The sequence below is a fragment of the Sprattus sprattus genome, assembly GCF_963457725.1.
Source record: "Sprattus sprattus genome assembly, chromosome: 3".
NCBI lineage: Eukaryota > Metazoa > Chordata > Actinopteri > Clupeiformes > Clupeidae > Sprattus > Sprattus sprattus.
Window position 1 is genome coordinate 5,174,591 of NC_137922.1, and position 24,121 is coordinate 5,198,711.

Consider the following 24,121-nt stretch of genomic DNA (forward strand, 5'->3'; position numbering starts at 1 on the left):
CTCAGGGCTCCAGAACCGCCTCCACTCTCTCAGCGGCCACTTTAGCCTCGCTGGGTGGTGGGTCATCGCGGAGAGGAAGCTGTGACACGTCCGTTTCTGCCGACACAGAAACCTCGATGAGGGAGATGAAGGTACCTGCCAGTCTGATTAGTACAGTTGTGATGGTTGTATATCTTACCGGGGGGGGGGGGGAATAAACTGTAAATTAGGCGACTCCATTTTGTGCCAAAGTCGTGTGTTGTTGTGTTTCGTGGCGTATAGGACTCACTCACCGTGGTGGAGGAGAAGTACCGGAGAGCCATGGTGTCCAACGCACAGCTGGACAACGAGAAGTCCAACCTGATGTACCAGGTGGACACGCTGAGAGACACACTCATGGAGCTGGAGGAACAGATGTGTGAGATGAGACGAGAGTATGACCAGAAGGCCAGGGTGGGTACTAGTGTGTGTGTGTGTGTGTGTGTGTGTGTATTAGTGTGTGTGTTTGTGTGTGTGCCAACAAAGAGTCGGTCCATATCGTGATGGGAATCCTTAAAGTGAAGCATTGCATTAATTCAGCTTGAATGAAAACATGTTGAACGACTTTCATCCTTTTGCCGCATACAATTGATCAATAATCAATAGGAGTGAAAGACTAAAGCAAACGATTGAACAATTATCAATAGGAGTAAAAGACTATAGCAAACGATTGATCAATAATCAATAGGAGTAAAAGACTATAACAAACGATTGATCAATAATCAATAGGAGTAAAGGACTATAACAAACGATTGATCAATAATCAATAGGAGTAAAAGACTATAGCAACCATTGAACAGAAAGCTGATGTTGATGTGTCCATCTGACAGGATTATGAGCACGAGCGCCATGCACATGCTGTTCTCAAGGTCCAGTTCACGGACATGAAGGAAACTCTTAAACAGAGTGAGGAGCTACTGCAGGTAAGAGAACACACACACACACACACACACACACACACACACAGACACAGACACAGACACAGACACAGACACCAGACACAGACACAGACACAGACACAGACACAGACACAGACACAGACACAGACACGCACACGCACACGCACACGCACACGCACACGCACACGCACACGCACACACACACACACACACACACACGAGTATTTGTGAAACAAGGTGTTTGCAGAAAGCATATTATCAATTCTAATTTTCTGTTTCTCTGCATGTCGATTTTTCATTCATATTCCTTCCTCCTCCTCCTCCTCCTCCTCCTCTCTCTCTCTCTCTCTCTCTCTCTTCCTCTCTCTCTCTCTCCTCTGCGGTGGCCAGGATGCGCAGCAGTTACGACTGAAACATGACAGCTATGTTCGAGAGATCTCTGACTTCCAAGAGACTCTGGGGTGGAAGGAGAAAAAGATAGTGGTACGCGGAGCTCAAGTTTATCTTTATGATATCTTTACTCAAACATCTTTATCTTATCCCTCACTTCTGCATTATTAACATTTCAGGAACTTTCTAACCTCTTCACTTTTGATTCCCCTCTCCCTCCTTACCTGTGTCTGTCTGTTTCTCCTCCTCACCTTCCTTTCTTCTCCTCCCCCTCTCCCTCCTTACCTGTGTCTGTCTGTTTCTCCTCCTCACCTTCCTTTCTTCTCCTCCCCCTCTCCCTCCTTACCTGTGTCTGTTTCTCCTCCTCACCTTCCTTTCTTCTTCTCCCCCTCTCCCTCCTTACCTGTGTCTGTTTCTCCTCCTCACCTTCCTATCTTCTCCTCCCCCTCTGCCTCCTTACCTGTGTCTGTTTCTCCTCCCCCCTCTCCCTCCTTACCTGTGTCTGTCTGTTTCTCCTCCTCACCTTCCTTTCTTCTCCTCCCCCTCTCCCTCCTTACCTGTGTCTGTCTGTTTCTCCTCCTCACCTTCCTTTCTTCTCCTCCCCCTCTCCCTCCTTACCTGTGTCTGTTTCTCCTCCTCACCTTCCTTTCTTCTCCTCCTCCCCCTCTCCCTCCTTACCTGTGTCTGTTTCTCCTCCTCACCTTCCTTTCTTCTCCTCCTCCCCCTCTCCCTCCTTACCTGTGTCTGTTTCTCCTCCTCACCTTCCTTTCTTCTCCTCCCCCTCTCCCTCCTTACCTGTGTCTGTTTCTCCTCCTCACCTTCCTTTCTTCTTCTCCCCCTCTCCCTCCTTACCTGTGTCTGTTTCTCCTCCTCACCTTCCTATCTTCTCCTCCCCCTCTGCCTCCTTACCTGTGTCTGTTTCTCCTCCCCCCTCTCCCTCCTTACCTGTGTCTGTCTGTTTCTCCTCCTCACCTTCCTTTCTTCTCCTCCCCCTCTCCCTCCTTACCTGTGTCTGTTTCTCCTCCTCACCTTCCTTTCTTCTCCTCCCCCTCTCCCTCCTTACCTGTGTCTGTTTCTCCTCCTCACCTTCCTTTCTTCTCCTCCCCCTCTCCCTCCTTACCTGTGTCTGTCTGTTTCTCCTCCTCACCTTCCTTTCTTCTCCTCCCCCTCTCCCTCCTTACCTGTGTCTGTCTGTTTCTCCTCCTCACCTTCCTTTCTTCTCCTCCCCCTCTCCCTCCTTACCTGTGTCTGTTTCTCCTCCTCACCTTCCTTTCTTCTCCTCCTCCCCCTCTCCCTCCTTACCTGTGTCTGTTTCTCCTCCTCACCTTCCTTTCTTCTCCTCCCCCTCTCCCTCCTTACCTGTGTCTGTTTCTCCTCCTCATCTTCCTTTCTCCTCCTCCCCCTCTCCCTCCTTACCTGTGTCTGTTTCTCCTCCTCACCTTCCTTTCTCCTCCTCCTCCCCCTCTCCCTCCTTACCTGTGTCTGTTTCTCCTCCTCATCTTCCTTTCTCCTCCTCCCCCTCTCCCTCCTTACCTGTGTCTGTTTCTCCTCCTCACCTTCCTTTCTCCTCCTCCCCCTCTCCCTCCTTACCTGTGTCTGTTTCTCCTCCTCACCTTCCTTTCTTCTCCTCCTCCCCCTCTCCCTCCTTACCTGTGTCTGTTTCTCCTCCTCACCTTCCTTTCTTCTCCCTCTCCCTCTCCCTCCATCACTGGGGCATGATCCCCTATGGCGTAGGCGTTAGAGAGGCAGAAGGAATACTCAGACTTGATGCGGGATGAGCGCACTGCCCTCAGGGACGAGGTGCTTAGACTCCAGGATGTGCTGAAGGTACTGACCCAGCTTGGGAGATGAGAGTCAGAGAGAGAGAGAGACACGGGTCTGAACAGTAGCCTTGAGCCTCGGGTCCCACCAGCATGGAGGCAGTGCACACCAATGCTGTCGGATGCAATGCAAAACGTTATCTATTTTTTACATGCCTCCGGACTTTATTTAGTCGATTTTTTAAATGATCGCCTCAGAAGAATCTTGAGAGATAAAAAACTGTAGCCGCTAGAACATGACTTCTCACCAAGCCTGATGTAAAAAGAGGAAGCATATAAGAATTGTGTGTGCTGTTTAAGGATGATGTGTTCCATGTTCAGTAAGACCTTTTTTGCATTTCTCCTTAGCAACACGGTATAGCAGTCACATCCGAGCTGACAACCAATGGGCATACAGGAGAGGGTGTGATTGATGGGCATGCCGCCTCAGAGTCCGCCTCCCAGCTGGCTCAGGACAGTGTCATACCGGGTGGCGACAGCATACTAGGTGAGATCATTGTGGTTCATTTTACCATTTGGACTCTCCGATCTAATTATGTCTGTCCATTACCACTACCATTCTTTTTCCAAAAACTCATTTTATTTGACCAAAGTCCTTATTGTCCTGATCCAGTTTTGTGATTGTCAAACTTAATTGCCTTTGTTTCGTGTTCCAATTTCCTTTGTTGAAATGAAGTAATGTTCCTCCCCTCAGGTAATTCAACATTTCAAACTAACCTCTATTAATGCCGTTTGACTGCAGCGTGAATTGATTAACAGAATCACAGCTTTATAATTTACAGCTTTTTTTTTACTTACTTTGCTAAATCATATTTCAACTTCAAAATGAAAGTTTGAGATCATTGTTTTGTCTATAGTTGTTGAACATAAAAAAAAAAATCAAGTTTTCCAAGGCTTCTGGCACAACTTCACTTCACACTAGGTGCATGGAGGAATATGTTTGAGTTTTATTAATCCTTTGATTAAGATTCTATTCTCACCTGAACTTTACCTCAAATACTCCGTTTGACTGATCTTTCAAGCAAGCCAATCAAAAATGATGTCGTATGTTATCTTGCTCTCTTCAAACCTCTCTCAATGGTTTTTCAGGAAAAGGTCCGTACGCCCTGGCTCACTCTAGGCACGTTTGTGGAAGTCTGGATATCAGGCATGAGATACCACATGGTGCTGATGGTGATTTAGATGACCAGCAGACTCTTCAAGTGGAATCAGGAGTATCAGATGAGGGGGGCACATTGGTGGCATCAGCTACATCAGCTAACCAGTCTGTCCTGGCACTTAAAGAGACCCCCCAAGATGTTCGGGAACAGGAAAAGAAAACACGAGACATGACATCACTTCCTTATCAAGAGACAGATGTTCGGAAACAGGAAAAGAAAACACAAGACATGACATCACTTCCTTATCAAGAGACACAGAACCATCCAAATCAAAAATATGCTGCAGAAGAGAATGCATCTCTGATTGTAAACGGTGAGGATGCTGTCCATGTCTCAGAGGATGCTCACTATAGAAGAGCCAACACTGCCCTTGGCTCTCAGTACATGCCTGAGGTCTTTGAGCCTGACTCAGATACCACATCTGACCCTGAAAGGATGAGTGAGGAAAGACAGGCGAGCTTTGTGTACATCAGCCATGCCATGGTTGGCGAGCTTGATGGACGTTGTAAAGCAACACAGAAACCTGTAGAGTATAAAGAGCAAACCGCTTCTGATGGTCATTTAAATGTCATGAATGGACCCATAAATGCCCAAAAGGAAGAGAAGAGTCAGGGAATGGAACCAGGACTAAAGGTTGGTTCTGATACAGTGACTGACCTTTGCCCAGCGACTATCAGTAAGAACATACAAGAACAGAGAGATAAGACTTTGGATCTCAAACATGGTGAGATCCTAATGGAGGTCTCAGAAGGTCTCTTGCCCTCAGAAGGTCTCTTGCGTGTAGCCTACAGGCCTGTACAGGAAGCAGTTTTGGGGGGAAATACTCTGCTTTGGGATAAACAGGCTAATCACACTCTAGAAGAGAGGGAGCCTGCACAGAGCCTTGTGGAGGTTAATCAATATGTATGTCATCCCAATTACAACAGAGTGCCCTTACCAGATGAGAACACAGAAGATCCCAGTGAGGGAAGAACAGAGCCCCCATTAGGGGACTTAACAGAGGGCCCTATATGTGAATCAAGCACAGTGGAAGCACATACTGAGGATAATATACATGCAAACAACAGCATGAATAATGGAGATGCTTTAGAAACCCTGCATGGAGCCAAGTTACAGCCTCATTGCATCATCTATGCAACAGTATCAGAACAGGGGAAGTTGGAGTCTATGACTGGAGAAGCCATTAGTAACCCTATTAGCATAGATGTGGTGCTGCCTGGAGAATGTAAAATGGGTTCTTCTAGTGAAGATTGTGAGGAGCCTCAGCGCCAGGCAGAAGCTGATATGTCAGTCCAGAGGACTGAAACTAGAAACACAAGTGTCACAGACAAAAAAGCCACTTCTGCTGCCAGTGCAGAGTTAGTGGACTGTCATAAAGAAAATGTGAGTTCTAAACCAGTTGGCACCATCTTTCAACATCTTCCATCTGGACTGGATGACTCTGATAAGCGTCAAACTGCCACACATGGAGGAATCACAGAGGTTAAAGGGCCCAGTGGAACATCAAATAAGGCCACGAAAGAAATTGCTCTTGAACAAAATCTTGATTTACTTTCAGAAAAGTCTCAGGATCTCATTCACACTAGGGTTTTGAACAATCAGGCAGAAGTCAGCTATGATGGACAATGTAAAGCAACACAGAAACCTGTAGAGTATAAAGAGCAAACCACTTCTGAAGGGCATTTAAATGTCATGGATGAACCCATTAATGTCCTAAAGGAAGAGAAGAGTCGGGGAATGGAACCAGAACTAAAGGAAGAGAAGAGTCGGGGAATGGAACCAGGACTAAAGGAAGAGAAGAGTCGGGGAATGGAACCAGAACTAAAGGAAGAGAAGAGTCGGGGAATGGAACCAGGACTAAAGGAAGAGAAGAGTCGGGGAATGGAATCAGGACTAAAGGAAGAGAAGAGTCGGGGAATGGAACCAGAACTAAAGGAAGAGAAGAGTCGGGGAATGGAACCAGGACTAAAGGAACAGAAGAGTCGGGGAATGGAACCAGGACTAAAGGAACAGAAGAGTCGGGGAATGGAACCAGGACTAAAGGCTGGTTCTGATACAGTGACTGACCTTTGCCCAGCGACTATCAGAAAGAACATACAAGAACAGAGAGATAAGACTTTGGATCTCAAACAGGGTGAGATCCTAATGGAGGTCTCAGAAGGTCTCTTGCCCTCAGAAGGTCTCTTGCGTGTAGCCTACAGGCCTGTAAAGGAAGCAGGTTTGGGTGAAAATACTCTGCTTTTGGATAAACAGGCTAATCGCACTCTAGAGGAGAGGGAGCCTGCACAGAGCCTCAGAAAGATGAATCAAGATGTATGTCATCCCAATTACAACAGAGTGCCCTTACCAGATAAAAACACAGAAGACCTCAGTGAGGGAAGAGCATACACCCCATTAGGTGACTTAACAGAGGGCAAAACTGAAACTAGAAACACACGTATCACAGACCAAGCTAAAACTTCTGCTGCCAGTGTGAAGTTAGTGGACTGTGATAAAGAAAATGTGAGTTCTAAACCAGTTGGCACCATCTTTCAACATCTTCCATCTGGACTGGATGACTCTGATAACCGTCCAACCGCAGCAAATGGAGGAATCACAGGGGTTAAAGGGCCCAGTGGAACATCAAATAAGGCCACGACAGAAATTGCTCTTGAACAAAATCTTGATTTACTGTCAGTAAAGTCTCAGGATCTCATTCACACTAGGGCTTTGAAGAATCAGATAGAGTTCAGCCAGGAGGGAAACAGAAAAGCAAATGTAATTGTTTCAAAGTGTGAGCCTTCTGCTGAAGTCATGTCTCAAATCTCCTTTAATTCCAAACGTACTGACAAAGAGGCAGCGACAGGAACTATCAGTAAAGAGACAATACATTACATCCCACAGGTAGACGTAGGCAGGGTAGTAAGTCTCATCCCTGGAGATGGCACTGGCAAACACAGTCATCAGCAAGAAAAAGCTGTCAATGTCAGTGCCAAGATGTCACTCAGGGAAACAGAGGGCGGCTGTATGAAGGACAGAGCTGAGCAAGCACACCTGGGTGAGCCGGCAGGGTCTCGGCATGCAGATAAATCTCTCACTAAAGATAATCCTGCGGCGAAAGAAATCCTACTTGCAGCTGCAAAGGCACCCCCTGGAGACCACAGCAGGAACAGCACGCAGACAGAGAGGGGGGCTGCCATGGGAGAGGTGTCTGTGTTTCAAGAGGTTCGGTCCAAGTTAGCTGACACGGGGGAATATTCATCTCCTGGCCGCAAAGACAACCGGGCTGATTCCCAGACTGCACCTGTGAGATCATCCTCAGAGGATAATGTTGCCGAGAGTCACGTTTTTTCACCCAGTCTGGAGTCTGGTGCTTCTTACTGTGGAGACTTGATTAACGCCATCTCAGTGTACATGGAGGTGGCAGCTGTTCCAAGAGAGGAGGCTGCTGAGGAGGTGAGGGACGCCACACAGGAAGAGAGTCCCATAGAAACAGGGGCAGAAGCGATGGTGGACAGTCTAGAAGAATCTGACTTTCTGGCCAGTTTTAATCTCGCTGCTGAAATGAACTTTGAAATTGTGGAAATTGACCAAATGCAGCAGCCAGCTGCTGCAATCCCTGAGATACCTGTAGAGACACTTTTGAAAGACGGTATTACAGGAAAAAATTACAGGAAGAGGATGAAACGGAAAGAGACATGCCTCACTTCATAGTCGTCAGGCTATGTGTGACCTGTGAACTGTAGCGTCAGGTGTTTAGGAGTGAAAGCAATCTCAGGGTCCTGGATTCGTCAATGGTACATCTTAATCAGATTTATAAACACAGGTGCTAAGTGAAACGATGCATCTCTTAGTCCTGGTTTAGATTAGATTAGATTAGATTAGATTCAATTTGATTGTCATTGCACAGAGTACAAGTACAAAGGCAACGAAATGCAGTAAGCATCTAACCAGAAGTGCAAAAACAGAAGAGTGCCGGGTATGTGCATATGTACAATAGTAATATAAAAATAGATAAATAGGATATATACAGTATGATATAAGATAGAAGTAGTATGAACAGTAAGAACAGGAGCAGCAATAGTGGTGATTAGTGCAGACGTAATATACAGTAGGTATACAGTATGTAAAGTGCAGGTGAAGTTGGCAGTAGATGTTATAAATTAAGTAGGAGACATGATAAGATATAAATACGATGGATATGGACAACAATTTTAAATAAATAGATAAAGACAAATGAACAATTTCAGTGCAAATGTTCAGTGGCTGGAGAGAGGTGTGTGGCAGTCAGGCCAGGGTAGAGGGGGAATACAGTTTGTACCTCTGTCCTGCATTGAACCTCTCTATGTGTTTGACCCAGGAATGTAGATTTGACACAGGGCGGGATCACAAACACACAGGTAAACGCTCAGAAGTTTCACAGGGATATTTACATTATACGAATACAACAGAAACCTAGGTTCACAGCTGACAAACACACAGATGTCTCACGCTGGAAACAAAAACAAACAATTATTAACTTAGGGCTTACACTTGGATTCTAAATAAGTAAACATAGGAGGTTTTAGAAAATAACTCTGCCAATTCTATTCAGTGGAGCTGAACAAACGCGCAGGTGCGCAGAAAGAAGGTAACCGTAGGTAAACAAGCGTGCTGGGGCACGGAACGAAACAAAGAATGTCACTATGGAAAACTGAGGACAACCTCGTTGTCGCGAAAACTGGAATCTCGGAACGCCCTGGAGTCGCGGAATGCAGGGAACCAGGAGAGCCCGGTAACTGAGCGACCTGGACGTTGCGGAATCAGGAAATTGGAAAGGTGGCTGTCTTGGGTAGTCTCTTCGACTGCGTATCGACAAGACCAGACACGGAGTGAACAGTATATGAAGGGAACAGTATATGTAGGGAAGTGCCAGGTGTGTGTGATTCGTGATTTTGAGGTGGGAATGACGTTCAGCTGGGTGGGAGTGGACGTGACTGATGACTGGGATGATGTTCAGCTGGGAGGGAGTGGACGTGATGACTGGGATGATGGACAGCTGGGAGGGAGTGGACGTGACTGGTGACTGGGATGATGTTCAGCTCGGCGAGTGTGCTGAAGGGGGAGTGACCGGAGCGGAGGTCAACTCAGACGTGACACAAAAGAAAGTTGACCAAACTTTTGCCTTCTCCAAAAAGAATTTCTTAAGCATAAGCATACATTTCTATTCCACAAATTCTTATGACATTTCATGAATAAAAAAACGATTATGCTGCCATCTTGCTCATGTTCATAATATGCATAACATTGAATTGGATACATGTATTCTGTCAAATCTGCTCAATGACAATATAGTCTCATGGATATATGTGGAGAACCTAAATAAAATTGAATCTTGACAAACTGTGATGTGTGCTTTTGTGGATATTCTCCACGTACTGTTTTAGATAACTATCTCTCTCATGTACCAGATAAAAAGAATGAGATGTGAGACACTGTCCTTCAAAATCTCCCTCCCTCGGTTTCATTTATCAAGGAGTTAGCCTACTAGCGCATAAAGGTGCTCCTGCCATTATTTGTTGACTTGACTTGACTTCATTAAATATACCATGAACTGGCCCGTGCCATGACACCTTACTCAGCCGAGACAAGGCTCAGAAACCTGCTGTGTACAGCCCATAGTACTGTGGTTGTAGGAGCAATGAAGCCGTCATTAGCACTTTTAAGTGTGGATGTCCAACATGCTTCGATGGGTTCCTCAGCTCCTGCAACAAGATCTCTGAACTGCTTTAAAGTATTGTAGACCATCAAGATCTAGATGAGAAATCATCAATACGACCTTGTGTTGCTTCTTACATTACTTTTAACACCTTTTCATTAAGAAAATATACTATTCAATGTCATTAAAACAATGTTGTTCCCAGTTGTATTGAAGTTATTGTAGATAATAGCATGGAAATAGTTCCAAAGTACTGACATCATCTATGCATATATTGCAGAGATCCGACTCAGAAAGTTAGTGGAAGAAAGAGAGACTTTAATGGAACAGGTAAGTTGTAACACTACTGTTTATTCAGTACCAAGCAGTTTTTTATTGTTTGTGTCATTTCTTGATGTGGACTTAAAAGTTGATTTCTAAGGTGTTCTCTACCTGATTTCTGTGTATTGTAAATTTCAATAAAGACATTGTGGGCTCCGTATTTTTTGTTGTGGTGACAATGCGTCACGATAAATTGAACAACAATATACTACTATAAACTACTAAGTAGTCTAATATTGTACGTGTTAGTAGTATGGTAGCACCCCGAAACCATACTGGATTGTTTAAATTTTATTTATTTATATAGCACCAATAATAATCCAAGTTGCCTCAAGCCCAGGGCCTGAACTCCTTAGATCAAACACTGCCACAGTAGAGGTGCTTGCTGCCCAGCTAAACGGTGCTGGTGGGTGAATGTGCTTCCTCAGGTGAGGAAACAGAGGGCCCAGCTGGAGCAGTGTCAGAGGAACGGCACCGATGACGGAGCGGGCACAGATGAGGACCTCCTGCAGAACGGCATGGACCCACATATTCTAGACTTGCAGAGTAAGAGACACGACATCTTCAGTCATTTCCGAGATCCATTCTGAGACTTCATTTGTATCTGTGTTTAACGCAATGAGAAATCATCAATACGACCTTGTGTTGTTTTAACATTACTTGTATCACCTTTTCATTAAGAAAATATACTATTCAATGTCATTAAAACAATGTTGTTTCCAGTTGTATTGAAGTTATTGTAGATAATAGCATGGAAATAATTCCAAAGTACTGACATCATCTATGTAGGTAAGATGGAAGTCACCCACGGCTCACGTTCTGCTTCAATGTTTCCCCACAGGAGACGCTAACAGACAAATCAGTGACCTCAAATTCAAGCTGGTTAAATCAGAGCAAGAAGTTGCAGCACTTGAGCAAAATGTAAGGCATGAATGGATACAGAGGCACTTTGGTTCAGTCCTCTCTCTCTCAGATTTGTTATGAAAAATGAAGTCAATCAGACCACCTTTATTCTGAGAAACCCCCTTCATCTTGTCTTTCAACTGAACGTGTCAGGGTTTGAGCTGGTGGACCTCTGCTGTATACTGTGTGTTCCTAGAGCCTATATAAAGTGGATGAAGATGTTTAACAGTTCCATGTGCCATATTCTGTTTTCTATTTTTTTATTTACACATTTCAAGTGTTATGTATGTTTACAATGTAGTCTTGTTGGTGAGGTATCTGTAAGGCAATGCGATGTCAATTGTAGAGAATGCAGCATGTTGTGTATTTAAAGTCTGTGTTTCTCGTGTAGATTATACGACTTGAGGGTCAGGTGACCCGCTACAAGTCTGCATCCGAAAGTGCAGAGAAGGTAGAGGATGAACTAAAGGTGGAGAAGCGGAAGCTCCAGAGAGAGGTGGACACTCACACATCATACTTCTCCTACGCCTTATTAAATGCCCCTCTAAGTACTAGAGCTCACACATCATACTTCTCCTATGCCTTATTAAATGTCCCTCTAAGTACTAGAGCTCACCTCTGACACTCACACATCATACTTCTCCTACTATGCCTTATTAAATGCCCCTCTGACACTCACACATCATACTTCTCCTATGCCTTATTAAATGCCCCTCTAAGCACTGGAGCTCACACATCATACTTCTCCTATGCCTTATTAAATGTCCCTCTAAGTACTAGAGCTCACACATCATACTTCTCCTACGCCTTATTAAATGCCCCTCTAAGTACTAGAGACTCACCTCTGACACTCACACATCATACTTCTCCTACGCCTTATTAAATTCCCCTCTAAGTACTAGAGACTCACCTCTGACACTCACACATCATACTTCTCCTACGCCTTATTAAATGCCCCTCTAAGTACTAGAGACTCACCTCTGACACTCACACATCATACTTCTCCTACGCCTTATTAAATGCCCCTCTAAGTACTATAGCTCACACATCATACTTCTCCTACGCCTTATTAAATGCCCCTCTAAGTACTAGAGACTCACCTCTGACACTCACACATCATACTTCTCCTACGCCTTATTAAATTCCCCTCTAAGTACTAGAGACTCACCTCTGACACTCACACATCATACTTCTCCTACGCCTTATTAAATGCCCCTCTAAGTACTAGAGACTCACCTCTGACACTCACACATCATACTTCTCCTACGCCTTATTAAATGCCCCTCTAAGTACTGGAGCTCACACATCATACTTCTCCTACGCCTTATTAAATGCCCCTCTAAGCACTGGAGCTCACACATCATACTTCTCCTACGCCTTATTAAATGCCCCTCTAAGTACTAGAGCTCACACACCATACTTCTCCTACGCCTTATTAAATGCCCCTCTAAGTACTAGAGCTCTAACACTCACACATCATACTTCTCCTATGCCTTATTAAATGCCCCTCTAAGTACTAGAGCTCACACATCATACTTCTCCTGTGCCTTATTAAATGCCCCTCTAAGTACTAGAGCTCTAACACATCATACTTCTCCTATGCCTAATTAAATGTCCCTCTAAGTACTAGAGCTCACCTCTGACACTCACACATCATATTTCTCCTACACCTTATTAAATGCCCCTCTAAGTTCTAAAGTTCACACATCATACTTCTCCTACGCCTTATTAAATGCCCCTCTAAGTTCTAAAGTTCACACATCATACTTCTCCTATGCCTTATTAAATGCCCCTCTGACACTCACACATCATACTTCTCCTACGCCTTATTAAATGCCCCTCTAAGTACTGGAGCTCACACATCATACTTCTCCTATGCCTTATTAAATGCCCCTCTGACACTCACACATCATACTTCTCCTACGCCTTATTAAATGCCCCTCTAAGTACTGGAGCTCACACATCATACTTCTCCTATGCCTTATTAAATGCCCCTCTGACACTCACACATCATACTTCTCCTACGCCTTATTAAATGCCCCTCTAAGTACTAGAGTTCACACATCATACTTCTCCTGTGCCTTATTAAATGCCCCTCTAAGTACTAGAGCTCACCTTTGACACTCACACATCATACTTCTCCTACGCCTTATTAAATGCCCCTCTAAGTACTAGAGCTCTAACACTCACACATCATACTTCTCCTATGCCTTATTAAATGCCCCTCTGACACTCACACATCATACTTCTCCTACGCCTTATTAAATGCCCCTCTAAGTACTAGAGTTCACACATCATACTTCTCCTGTGCCTTATTAAATGCCCCTCTAAGTACTAGAGCTCACCTCTGACACTCACACATCATACTTCTCCTACGCCTTATTAAATGCCCCTCTAAGTACTAGAGCTCTAACACTCACACATCATACTTCTCCTATGCCTTATTAAATGCCCCTCTGACACTCACACATCATACTTCTCCTACGCCTTATTAAATGTCCCTCTAAGTACTAGAGCTCACACATCATACTTCTCCTGTGCCTTATTAAATGCCCCTCTAAGCACTGGAGCTCACACATCATACTTCTCCTGTGCCTTATTAAATGCCCCTCTAAGCACTGGAGCTCACACATCATACTTCTCCTATGCCTTATTAAATGCCCCTCTAAGTACTAGAGCTCACCTCTGACACTCACACATCATACTTCTCCTATGCCTTATTAAATGCCCCTCTGACACTCACACATCATACTTCTCCTACGCCTTATTAAATGCCCCTCTAAGTACTAGAGTTCACACATCATACTTCTCCTATGCCTTATTAAATGCCCCTCTGACACTCACACATCATACTTCTCCTACTGTATGCCTTATTAAATGCCCCTCTAAGTACTAGAGCTCTAACACTCACACATCATACTTCTTCTACGCCTTATTAAATGTCCCTCTAAGTACTAGAGCTCACACATCATACTTCTCCTATGCCTTATTAAATGCCCCTCTAAGTACTAGAGCTCACCTCTGACACTCACACATCATACTTCTCCTATGCCTTATTAAATGCCCCTCTAAGTACTAGAGCTCACACATCATACTTCTCCTGTGCCTTATTAAATGCCCCTCTAAGTACTAGAGCTCACCTCTGACACTCACACATCATACTTCTCCTATGCCTTATTAAATGCCCCTCTACTAGAGCTCACACATCATACTTCTCCTACGCCTTATTAAATGCCCCTCTAAGTACTAGAGCTCACACATCATACTTCTCCTGTGCCTTATTAAATGCCCCTCTAAGTACTGGAGCTCACACACCATACTTCTCCTGTGCCTTATTAAATGCCCCTCTAAGTACTAGAGCTCACACATCATACTTCTCCTATGCCTTATTAAATGCCCCTCTAAGTACTGGAGCTCACACATCATACTTCTCCTACGCCTTATTAAATGCCCCTCTAAGTACTTGAGCTCACACATCATACTTCTCCTACGCCTTATTAAATGCCCCTCTAAGTACTGGAGCTCACCTCTGACACTCACACATCATACTTCTCCTACGCCTTATTAAATGCCCCTCTGACACTCACACATCATACTTCTCCTATGCCTTATTAAATGCCCCTCTAAGTACTAGAGCTCTAACACTCACACATCATACTTCTCCTATGCCTTATTAAATGCCCCTCTAAGTACTAGAGCTCACACATCATACTTCTCCTATGCCTTATTAAATGCCCCTCTAAGTACTGGAGCTCACCTCTGACACTCACACATCATACTTCTCCTACGCCTTATTAAATGCCCCTCTGACACTCACACATCATACTTCTCCTACTGTATGCCTTATTAAATGCCCCTCTAAGTACTAGAGCTCACACATCATACTTCTCCTATGCCTTATTAAATGCCCCTCTGACACTCACACATCATACTTCTCCTATGCCTTATTAAATGCCCCTCTAAGTACTAGAGCTCACACATCATACTTCTCCTACGCCTTATTAAATGCCCCTCTAAGTACTAGAGCTCTAACACTCACACATCATACTTCTCCTACGCCTTATTAAATGCCCCTCTAAGTACTAGAGTTCACACATCATACTTCTCCTATGCCTTATTAAATGCCCCTCTAAGTACTAGAGCTCTGACACTCACACATCATACTTCTCCTATGCCTTATTAAATGCCCCTCTAAGTACTAGAGCTCACCTCTGACACACATCATACTTCTCCTATGCCTTATTAAATGCCCCTCTAAGTACTAGAGCTCACACACCATACTTCTCCTACGCCTTATTAAACGCCCCTCTAAGTACTAGAGCTCTAACACTCACACATCATACTTCTCCTATGCCTTATTAAATGCCCCTCTAAGTACTAGAGCTCTAACACTCACACATCATACTTCTCCTATGCCTTATTAAATGCCCCTCTAAGTACTAGAGCTCACACATCATACTTCTCCTATGCCTTATTAAATGCCCCTCTAAGTACTAGAGCTCACACATCATACTTCTCCTATGCCTTATTAAATGCCCCTCTAAGTACTAGAGCTCACACATCATACTTCTCCTATGCCTTATTAAATGCCCCTCTAAGTACTAGAGCTCACACATCATACTTCTCCTATGCCTTATTAAATGCCCCTCTAAGTACTGGAGCTCACCTCTGACACTCACACATCATACTTCTCCTACGCCTTATTAAATGCCCCTCTGACACTCACACATCATACTTCTCCTACTGTATGCCTTATTAAATGCCCCTCTAAGTACTAGAGCTCACACATCATACTTCTCCTATGCCTTATTAAATGCCCCTCTGACACTCACACATCATACTTCTCCTACTGTATGCCTTATTAAATGCCCCTCTAAGTACTAGAGCTCACACATCATACTTCTCCTACGCCTTATTAAATGCCCCTCTAAGTACTAGAGCTCACACATCATACTTCTCCTACGCCTTATTAAATGCCCCTCTAAGTACTAGAGCTCACACAACATACTTCTCCTACGCCTTATTAAATGCCCCTCTAAGTACTAGAGCTCACACATCATACTTCTCCTACGCCTTATTAAATGCCTCTCTAAGTACTAGAGCTCACACATCATACTTCTCCTACGCCTTATTAAATGCCCCTCTAAGTACTTGAGCTCACACATCATACTTCTCCTACGCCTTATTAAATGCCCCTCTAAGTACTAGAGCTCACACATCATACTTCTCCTACGCCTTATTAAATGCCCCTCTAAGTACTAGAGCTCGCACATCATACTTCTCCTATGCCTTATTAAATGCCCCTCTAAGTACTAGAGCTCACCTCTGACACATCATACTTCTCCTACGCCTTATTAAATGCCCCTCTAAGTACTAGAGCTCACCTCTGACACATCATACTTCTCCTACGCCTTATTAAATGCCCCTCTAAGTACTAGAGCTCACCTCTGACACATCATACTTCTCCTACGCCTTATTAAATGCCCCTCTAAGCACTGGAGCTCACCTCTGACACTCACACATCATACTTCTCCTACGCCTTATTAAATGCCCCTCTAAGCACTGGAGCTCACCTCTGACACTCACACATCATACTTCTCCTATGCCTTATTAAATGCCCCTCTAAGCACTAGAGCTCACACATCATACTTCTCCTGTGCCTTATTAAATGCCCCTCTAATTACTAGAGCTCACCTCTGTCTGCTTCTTGTTCTGTAGCTGCGGGCAGCACTGGACCGTACGGACGAGCTGGAGGCCAGCAACAATCACTTGGCCAAGCGTCTGGAGAAGATGAAGGCCAATCGGAGCGCGCTGCTTGCCCAGCAGTGATAGGCTGCCCCTCTGCCTGGGCTCGCCCCTGAGCCAGTGGACACTCTTTGGCTCTTTGGCTCCATCCTAGCACATTAATGCTGAGAAGGCATACAAGCTCACAGCATGCCTCTCATCGAGACCAGGCAGTGCAGCAACAATGCAACGCAAGCGATGTTACACAGACTCATTCAATCACGCTTTGGGGGGCGGGGGGGGGGGGGAGGACATTCAAACTCCACAGGGCCTGTTGCTGTGGGAGGTTTGCCTTTGGTTTTGGTGATTTTTGTCTTTGGATGTTTGACAGGGTGTAGTCACAAGAGGTGCACATATTATAATTTTCCTGCAGTGACACATGACCCTTTGGTGGGATCCGTGGCTGATGTCAGAGAGGACTAACCACTGAGTCTCTCTGCTGTTGGGTTTGTCCATGGGTTACATCTGATATGACTCTGATATGACTCAAAGTAGCTCACTTCTATTGAGATATCCATGAGATCTCTGATATGACTCAAAGTAGCTCACTTCTATTCATATATCCATGAGATCTCTGATATGACTCAAAGTAGCTCACTTCTATTCATATATCCATTAGATCTCTGATATGACTCACATATGACTCAAAGTAGCTCACTACTGTTGAGTATATCCATGAGATCTCTGATATGACTCATATGAATCATAGTGGCTCACTTATGTTGAGTATGTCCATGAGATCTCTGATATGACTCATATGAATCATAGTGGCTCACTTATGTTGAGTATGTCCATGAGATCTCTGATATGACTCATATGAATCATAGTGGCTCACTTATGTTGAGTATGTCCATGAGATCTCTAATATGACTCATATGACTCATAGTGGCTCACTTACGTTGAGTATGCCCATGAGATCTCTGATATGACTCATATGACTCATAGTGGCTCACTTATGTTGAAAATGTCGATGAGATCTCTGATATGACTCATATGAATCATAGTGGCTCGCTTATGTTGAGTATGTCCATGAGATCTCTGATATGACTCATATGAATCATAGTAGCTCACTTATGTTGAGTATGTCCATGAGATCTCTGATATGACTCAAATGAATCATAGTGGCTCACTTATGTTGAGTATGTCCATGAGATCTCTGATATGACTCAAATGAATCATAGTGGCTCACTTATGTTGAGTATGTCCATGAGATCTCTAATATGACTCATATGAATCATAGTGGCTCACTTATGTTGAGTATGTCCATGAGATCTCTGATATGACTCATATGAATCATAGTGGCTCACTTATGTTGAGTATGTCCATGAGATCTCTGATATGACTCATGATAGCTTACTATGGGACATATCTGGTCACAGTAAGGCAGGGGCTACCCCAATAAGCACTGCATGTTTGCATTCTTTTTGCTACCGTGATAGGCTGTCTCTGAAGACAGTAGATGGGATCAGACAGCTTCCACTGTGAACTAAAAGGGAACTATTAGATTAGTTGCAGCACTTTTGTAAATCTGTGTGCCTGTGCCCACACAAATACTCTTAATGATATCGCTGAAATCAACCTGTTTGTGTTTTTTCAGTTCAATTATCAAAAGGGATGGCACTCGAAAGGACTGCCAAACTATGGGTAGTAGCATACACTTAAAACACCCTCTCGTCAGGTAAAGCCTGAACTCATGAACACTATCATGGTACTTTCAGCAGCTTCATGAGGCACATTTCAAAGGAAGAGGAGACACTAACTTTAGTCAAATGTAAACCAATTGGTTAATCATGCATTCCAATAAGGCTTATTTCTGTTGAATGTGGCTTGAGGTTCAACAGCCTAATGTTGTCAAAGTTGAACTGATACATAGCGGGTCTGGTATCTTCACTCTTCTCTGCCTCTTTTTTGTTCCCCCCCCCCCCTTGTGTGTATCACCACAAATAAAATCACTTTTGGGTTGTGGGATTGTGCCGTTTCACTCCTCTGGGTTTCCTTGGCTTAACACTGATATCGTTCACAGCCACACAAAGACATTGTGAAGCATTTACTGAATGAATGCATCTACAGCGCGTCATGCTCCACATGGAAGGGAGACCCATCTCACCTCCACCTAGCTTTAAGCACTCGGACACAGGAGCAGAGACATCTTGAGCTGTGTGCAATGACTGAAATGTGTACTCTGACTAAATGCACAGGTTGTGTGATGAAATAACAAGAATTACATTCATGCAAAAGAAAAGTCAAGTTCACTGTCATCTTTTTTTTTACACTGGTTGTTGTGTTAAGCATGACTGATACCTGTAGCTGTTGTGACATTTGTAAGTAATGTCATAATTGCTCTGTTATGTTTACTTAGCTTCTCAGGTAAGTTCAGGAGAGTATGGTGTTGTCTGAGAAATGTATGTGTATTGGTAAAAAGACAAATATGTTTGGAAAATCCAGATATCATTATCAATATCGAACAACAGGGGGCAGTATGATCATCTAAATGGAACGGTTAAACATATACTTCAGTGTGGGAACGAGTGAGTATAGTTTGAAAAACAAAAACAACCGTAGTAAATTATTCTCTGTAAAACATTCACCAGCCTTGGAGTTTCACTTCTTAGCAACCATATCTCACAGTAGGAGAGAGGTACTTGTTGCACATACCTTCTTTAGGGCTTAGCAAGGCTTTTTCAAAACAGCTCACACACACAGCCCTTAACAGAAGCTGAAATGACCAAAACACTATATGATGTTTGCAGAATGACACTACCTTCTCAAAAAACGCATCACACACCCATCAAAACCAAACATTTCCTTCAAAACCTCCAATTTGTGCTCAATTGAAAATGTTTGTTTTCTCATTTATTTAACAATGGATAAAAAAACTCAAACTACTGCTTTCAATATCAACCTCTGAAACCATCACTTTACGTAACTTTTATGCAACACCCTCACAGTATTTACTATTTTATTACTGACAACGTACTACAATTTGGGTTTACTGAGCACTCTTACTTAGGGAATATACTGTCAGAAATTATTTGAAATCTGAAAATTTGTATACAAAAAAATATTGTAGTTCTGTTTTTGTATTGCTAAACACTATAAAATATATTCTAAAAAAGGACCTGTCAACACCATTGATTATGTAACATTTGTTCTACTGTGTACAAAATGACAAAGATTCCGACACAAAAATATTTATTGCAGTCCCTTTTCCACATACTGTAACATGTATATTCTGTAAAAAAAAAAAAAAAATCAAAATGACAGGTTTCGATATACAGTAAAACGGTCAAATCTGTTCTGCAGTGCCCTGCCACAAGTGTGGGCCAGTGTGTTGATTCTGTACAAATAGTGCAATAGGCTAGGTGCACGAAATACTTAGTGTGGGCTGTTTGTTTCCTGTTTAGCCAGGTGTGTTTGAACCTGCCACTATTCTGAATGTAAGTGTCTACAAGTCCTTCTTTATCGTAATGCTGATTCACTAGGTGCAACACCTAACCAGGTCCGTGTAGACGCTAATTACATTCAGAATAGCGGCAGGTTCAAATACACCTGGCTAAACAGGAAACAAACTGCCCACACTGAGTATTTCGTGCACCTAGCCTATAGGCTTTACTGTAAATATAAAGTTTTTGACCGTATATGTTGTTACTACAGTAATACAGTAACTTTAGTGAAACTACATTATACATTGTATTGTGGTAACACACTTTACAAAAGTATAGAAATTGTTGTTGCCAAGATTGCAAATACAGTGAAACACAGTACATCTACCTCTACCACAACCTCTTCCTTGTCCTCATCCTGAGGTTGTTGGTGGTGGCCTCCTCGATACATGCTTGGTATCAACTTCAATCTATTGACCCTTTTTTAGAGGTTGAGAACTGCTTGATTAGTTTTGCACAGAGAGTTCACACAGGTGCTGACGATATGTAGAATATAGAGAGCAGTGTCAGTAGGCTGCTACTAAGTGTCTGCAATGTGTGGACATGGCTATTTACATAATTAGGTTTTGTGTCTTTCTCTGACAAGTGTGCTAACTGTTTTGAAAACTGTGTTAAAACTCAAAGAAATGTGTGTGAAAGCAATGAGAAATGGTTAAGAAGAGAAGAGAAGAAGAGAAGATGTGAGCATTAGATTAAGTTGACCCATGATTCGCTAAATGTGTGAAAGCAATTGAGAACACTAACACGTAGCTATCGCCTGCAGGTAGCAGCACATTCTCCACACAGGTAGCTCCCTCTAGTGGTCACAAAAGGAATTACAATCGAAACAATGCACTACTATCCTGTTTAATGTGTGTGTGTGTGTGCTTGGTACAATGAACTCATGTTGTTCTAGTTGCTGTACTCATGTCCAATTTCCACATTGGTCTACATTTGGAAGGTTGAAGAATGGCTTGCAATGACACACGCAGAGATCCATTGAATGGATACTGGTGATCATAGATTATTTTCAACTGCATTTTTTCATAGATTATTTTCAACTTTTTGCAACGAGGTGTCAAGGAAACACAATAGGCTACAATAACTGGCTTTTCTCAAATGTACTTTACTGTAATTTCTTAAATCCATAGCAATGTAGATAAAACATGTCTCTGTTTAAATCTACCTCTCAAGATTCCAGAGCGCAATAACGTCAATAAAAAAGTGGCCTAGTTGTATTCTTCATTATGACGTTACAATGCCTGACATATGACAGGTGTCAGTGTTCTGTTTTGGACCGTGTTTGTTTGGGAAATTTCAAACGCATCAAAGCAGTCAACGTGAGTAGTTTACGTTTTTAATGATACCGTTTTACTGATTTCGTTATACTTTATGATATATTTTTTGTAAAGTGTTTTGTAAGTGTTGTAAATCGAGTCCGGGCATATTGAAAACAAATAGCCTACTCAAGATTTATCGCGGGATCCAACGCGATCAAGATGGAGATCTTTGGTGCCACCGGCATCCTTCATTTACTGACATTTCCTGAAATTGTAAGTCATTTATCAAGCATTCTAAGCATGTATATATTATGCACGCTAAAGAGAAAATTAGCCCCGTTGTCTAATTAATTAATTTAACTCGCCTAATTTTCTGCAGATGTGTACCCTCGGTCTGTTACTTCTGTTTCCTCTGACTCGGAAATTCATCTGGAAAGTTCGTGTGAGTTTTCATTTCATTTTTTCTTTAGGCCTTAAGCTGTTTATTGACACAATATGCCCTGTGTATGCCTTATTCTCTGACATTTTTGTATCTGCCAATTATCTCCTTCTTCATCTAGGCCCTAAGGAGACAATTCAAATGTAAGTTTCCTCTTTTATAAGGCTGTGTCAAGCCTGCATTTTTTTCTTCCTTTGTAAGGACTTTGCTTGTTACTTAAACAACAAAAATGTCCTTTTTCTCATTGTCCCATAGCGAGACAATCTCATCTAACTGAAGAAGTTACCGGTCTTGAGGAGAAGTGTGATTCCATGGCAAAGATAACCGAACAGAACTCAACGGTAAGGCCACCATGCTCACACTATTCTGTCAAAGACAGCGAGATAACCAGAAGTGGATCTAGCTCACAGTATAACCTATGAGCAGCTTCTTCCCGTCTGTGGCTGGCCTCATTAACAAGGCCCTGGACCCCAGCCCCCCAACACGGACTAATCCTGAACTCTGTATTGCACACTAGTCCTGCATTTTCCATTTAATATATTCTGTACATTTTTAAATATATTCTAGATTTAGTTTTTCCTATAATTTAAAACTTAATATGCGTAAAATAACTAATATTTGTTTAGTTTATTGTGTATGTTTATTGTTTGCACCAACGTTCCACAAAAAAATCCTGGTATGTGAAAACCTACTTGGCAGTAAAAACCTTTCTGATTCTGATGATGCTGGGGCTACATGGTGACCATTTCATGCAACTGACATTCTGTTTCATTTTTTTTATTTTCTTTTATTTTTCATTAGATCCAACAACTCCAGAAACAGCTAAGCGTGTGCGCACAATCCCAACAGCGCCTACAGCAGGACAATGAGGAGCTGCAGGTTAGAACATGATATGACCATGTACATTTGTACATCATAGAAAAAAAACAATGTAGTAGTCCACTATATGCCAAATTGCATTGTAAACAAATCTATGATCCTTTGCAAAGGCCATATATGCTTAATTAATAATCCTTGCATGTTTTCCAAGATGATTGTCAAGTTGTTTGGAGTCGAAAATAAGAATAATAAGGAGAAGGTCAAACTACTTAAAAAGCACATTTCAGAAAAGGAACAAAGAATCGTGGATCTGAATTTCACCGTAAGAGTTGCTATGCTCTTTTTCTAATGTGTTTTCCTAAATGACCAGGACAGATGGAGAGATTTGTTCTTTAATTTAGTTCACCACTGTCTAGGTCACTGCTCCTAGCTCCTGCTCCACTCTTTCCTAACACATTTGTTATTCATGTCTGGCAGATGGTATCAATGGGAAAGGATGTGCAGGAGAAGTCGGTAGGAAGAGCCTTCACCATATCAACCATATTAAGGTTTTTGGAGGGTGAATCATTTATCCTTAGAATATTTAATCCTAACCTCTCTCGCTTCTTCACCACACAACAGACGAAGATCTTTGCGCTGGAGAGAGCTCTGGTGGCAGAGAGGACAGATGTCGTCCGTCTGCGTCAGCGGTTAGTATATCAGGGGCTCATTCTAAAGTGCAGGCCACACTAAGCCGATTTTCATACTTTTGCGGAAAATAACTTGACAAACTGGCCTCCCGGCCAGATAAATCTGCCATTTGGAGCGTTGCTTTCCGTCAAGGTTAGAATCCCCTCTCCAGAGTGGGAAGGTTGCAATCTTCCCTGCTATCAGGGCCTGTCTGGCCGCAAATCGGGTTTGAATCCGCGAATCTGATGACGTAATTATCCCACGTGAACGCTGGAAGCTCTCAAGTAGTCACGTACATCTTCCCAATCGCAATAAAAACAAAAAAATGTAAGTCTTCTGTTCTGTTTATGGCTGGCAAACAACGATCTAAGAAGGGCACGTTTTATTCACTGAGTTACCAAAGCAGTCTTCTTTATGGGGACTAATTTACACTGCACTGAATTACACAACTAATATTACCAGATACATATAATAGTGGACACTACACTAGGCAACATGGATCTCATTCATATCTCATCCA

The 24,121-nt window shown here is 43.0% G+C and overlaps 1 protein-coding gene across 1 annotated transcript in view; it reads left to right on the forward strand.

Moving 5' to 3' along the window:
• The window catches only part of lrrfip1b (leucine rich repeat (in FLII) interacting protein 1b), a gene marked incomplete at its 5' end in the record, with an annotated part of 35,144 nt that extends 18,070 nt beyond the window's left edge, over positions 1–17,074 (forward strand). Inside the window, 11 exons of the mRNA XM_080833839.1 lie at positions 6–131; positions 262–432; positions 849–941; positions 1,308–1,400; positions 3,042–3,134; positions 3,476–3,614; positions 10,245–10,294; positions 10,714–10,831; positions 11,127–11,206; positions 11,580–11,684; positions 16,907–17,074. Coding sequence (XP_080689965.1) covers positions 6–131; positions 262–432; positions 849–941; positions 1,308–1,400; positions 3,042–3,134; positions 3,476–3,614; positions 10,245–10,294; positions 10,714–10,831; positions 11,127–11,206; positions 11,580–11,684; positions 16,907–17,017 — 1,179 coding nt within the window. The 3' untranslated portion in view covers positions 17,018–17,074. The remainder of the gene's footprint in view (positions 1–5; positions 132–261; positions 433–848; positions 942–1,307; positions 1,401–3,041; positions 3,135–3,475; positions 3,615–10,244; positions 10,295–10,713; positions 10,832–11,126; positions 11,207–11,579; positions 11,685–16,906) is intronic.
• Positions 17,075–24,121: the final 7,047 nt, after the last annotated feature.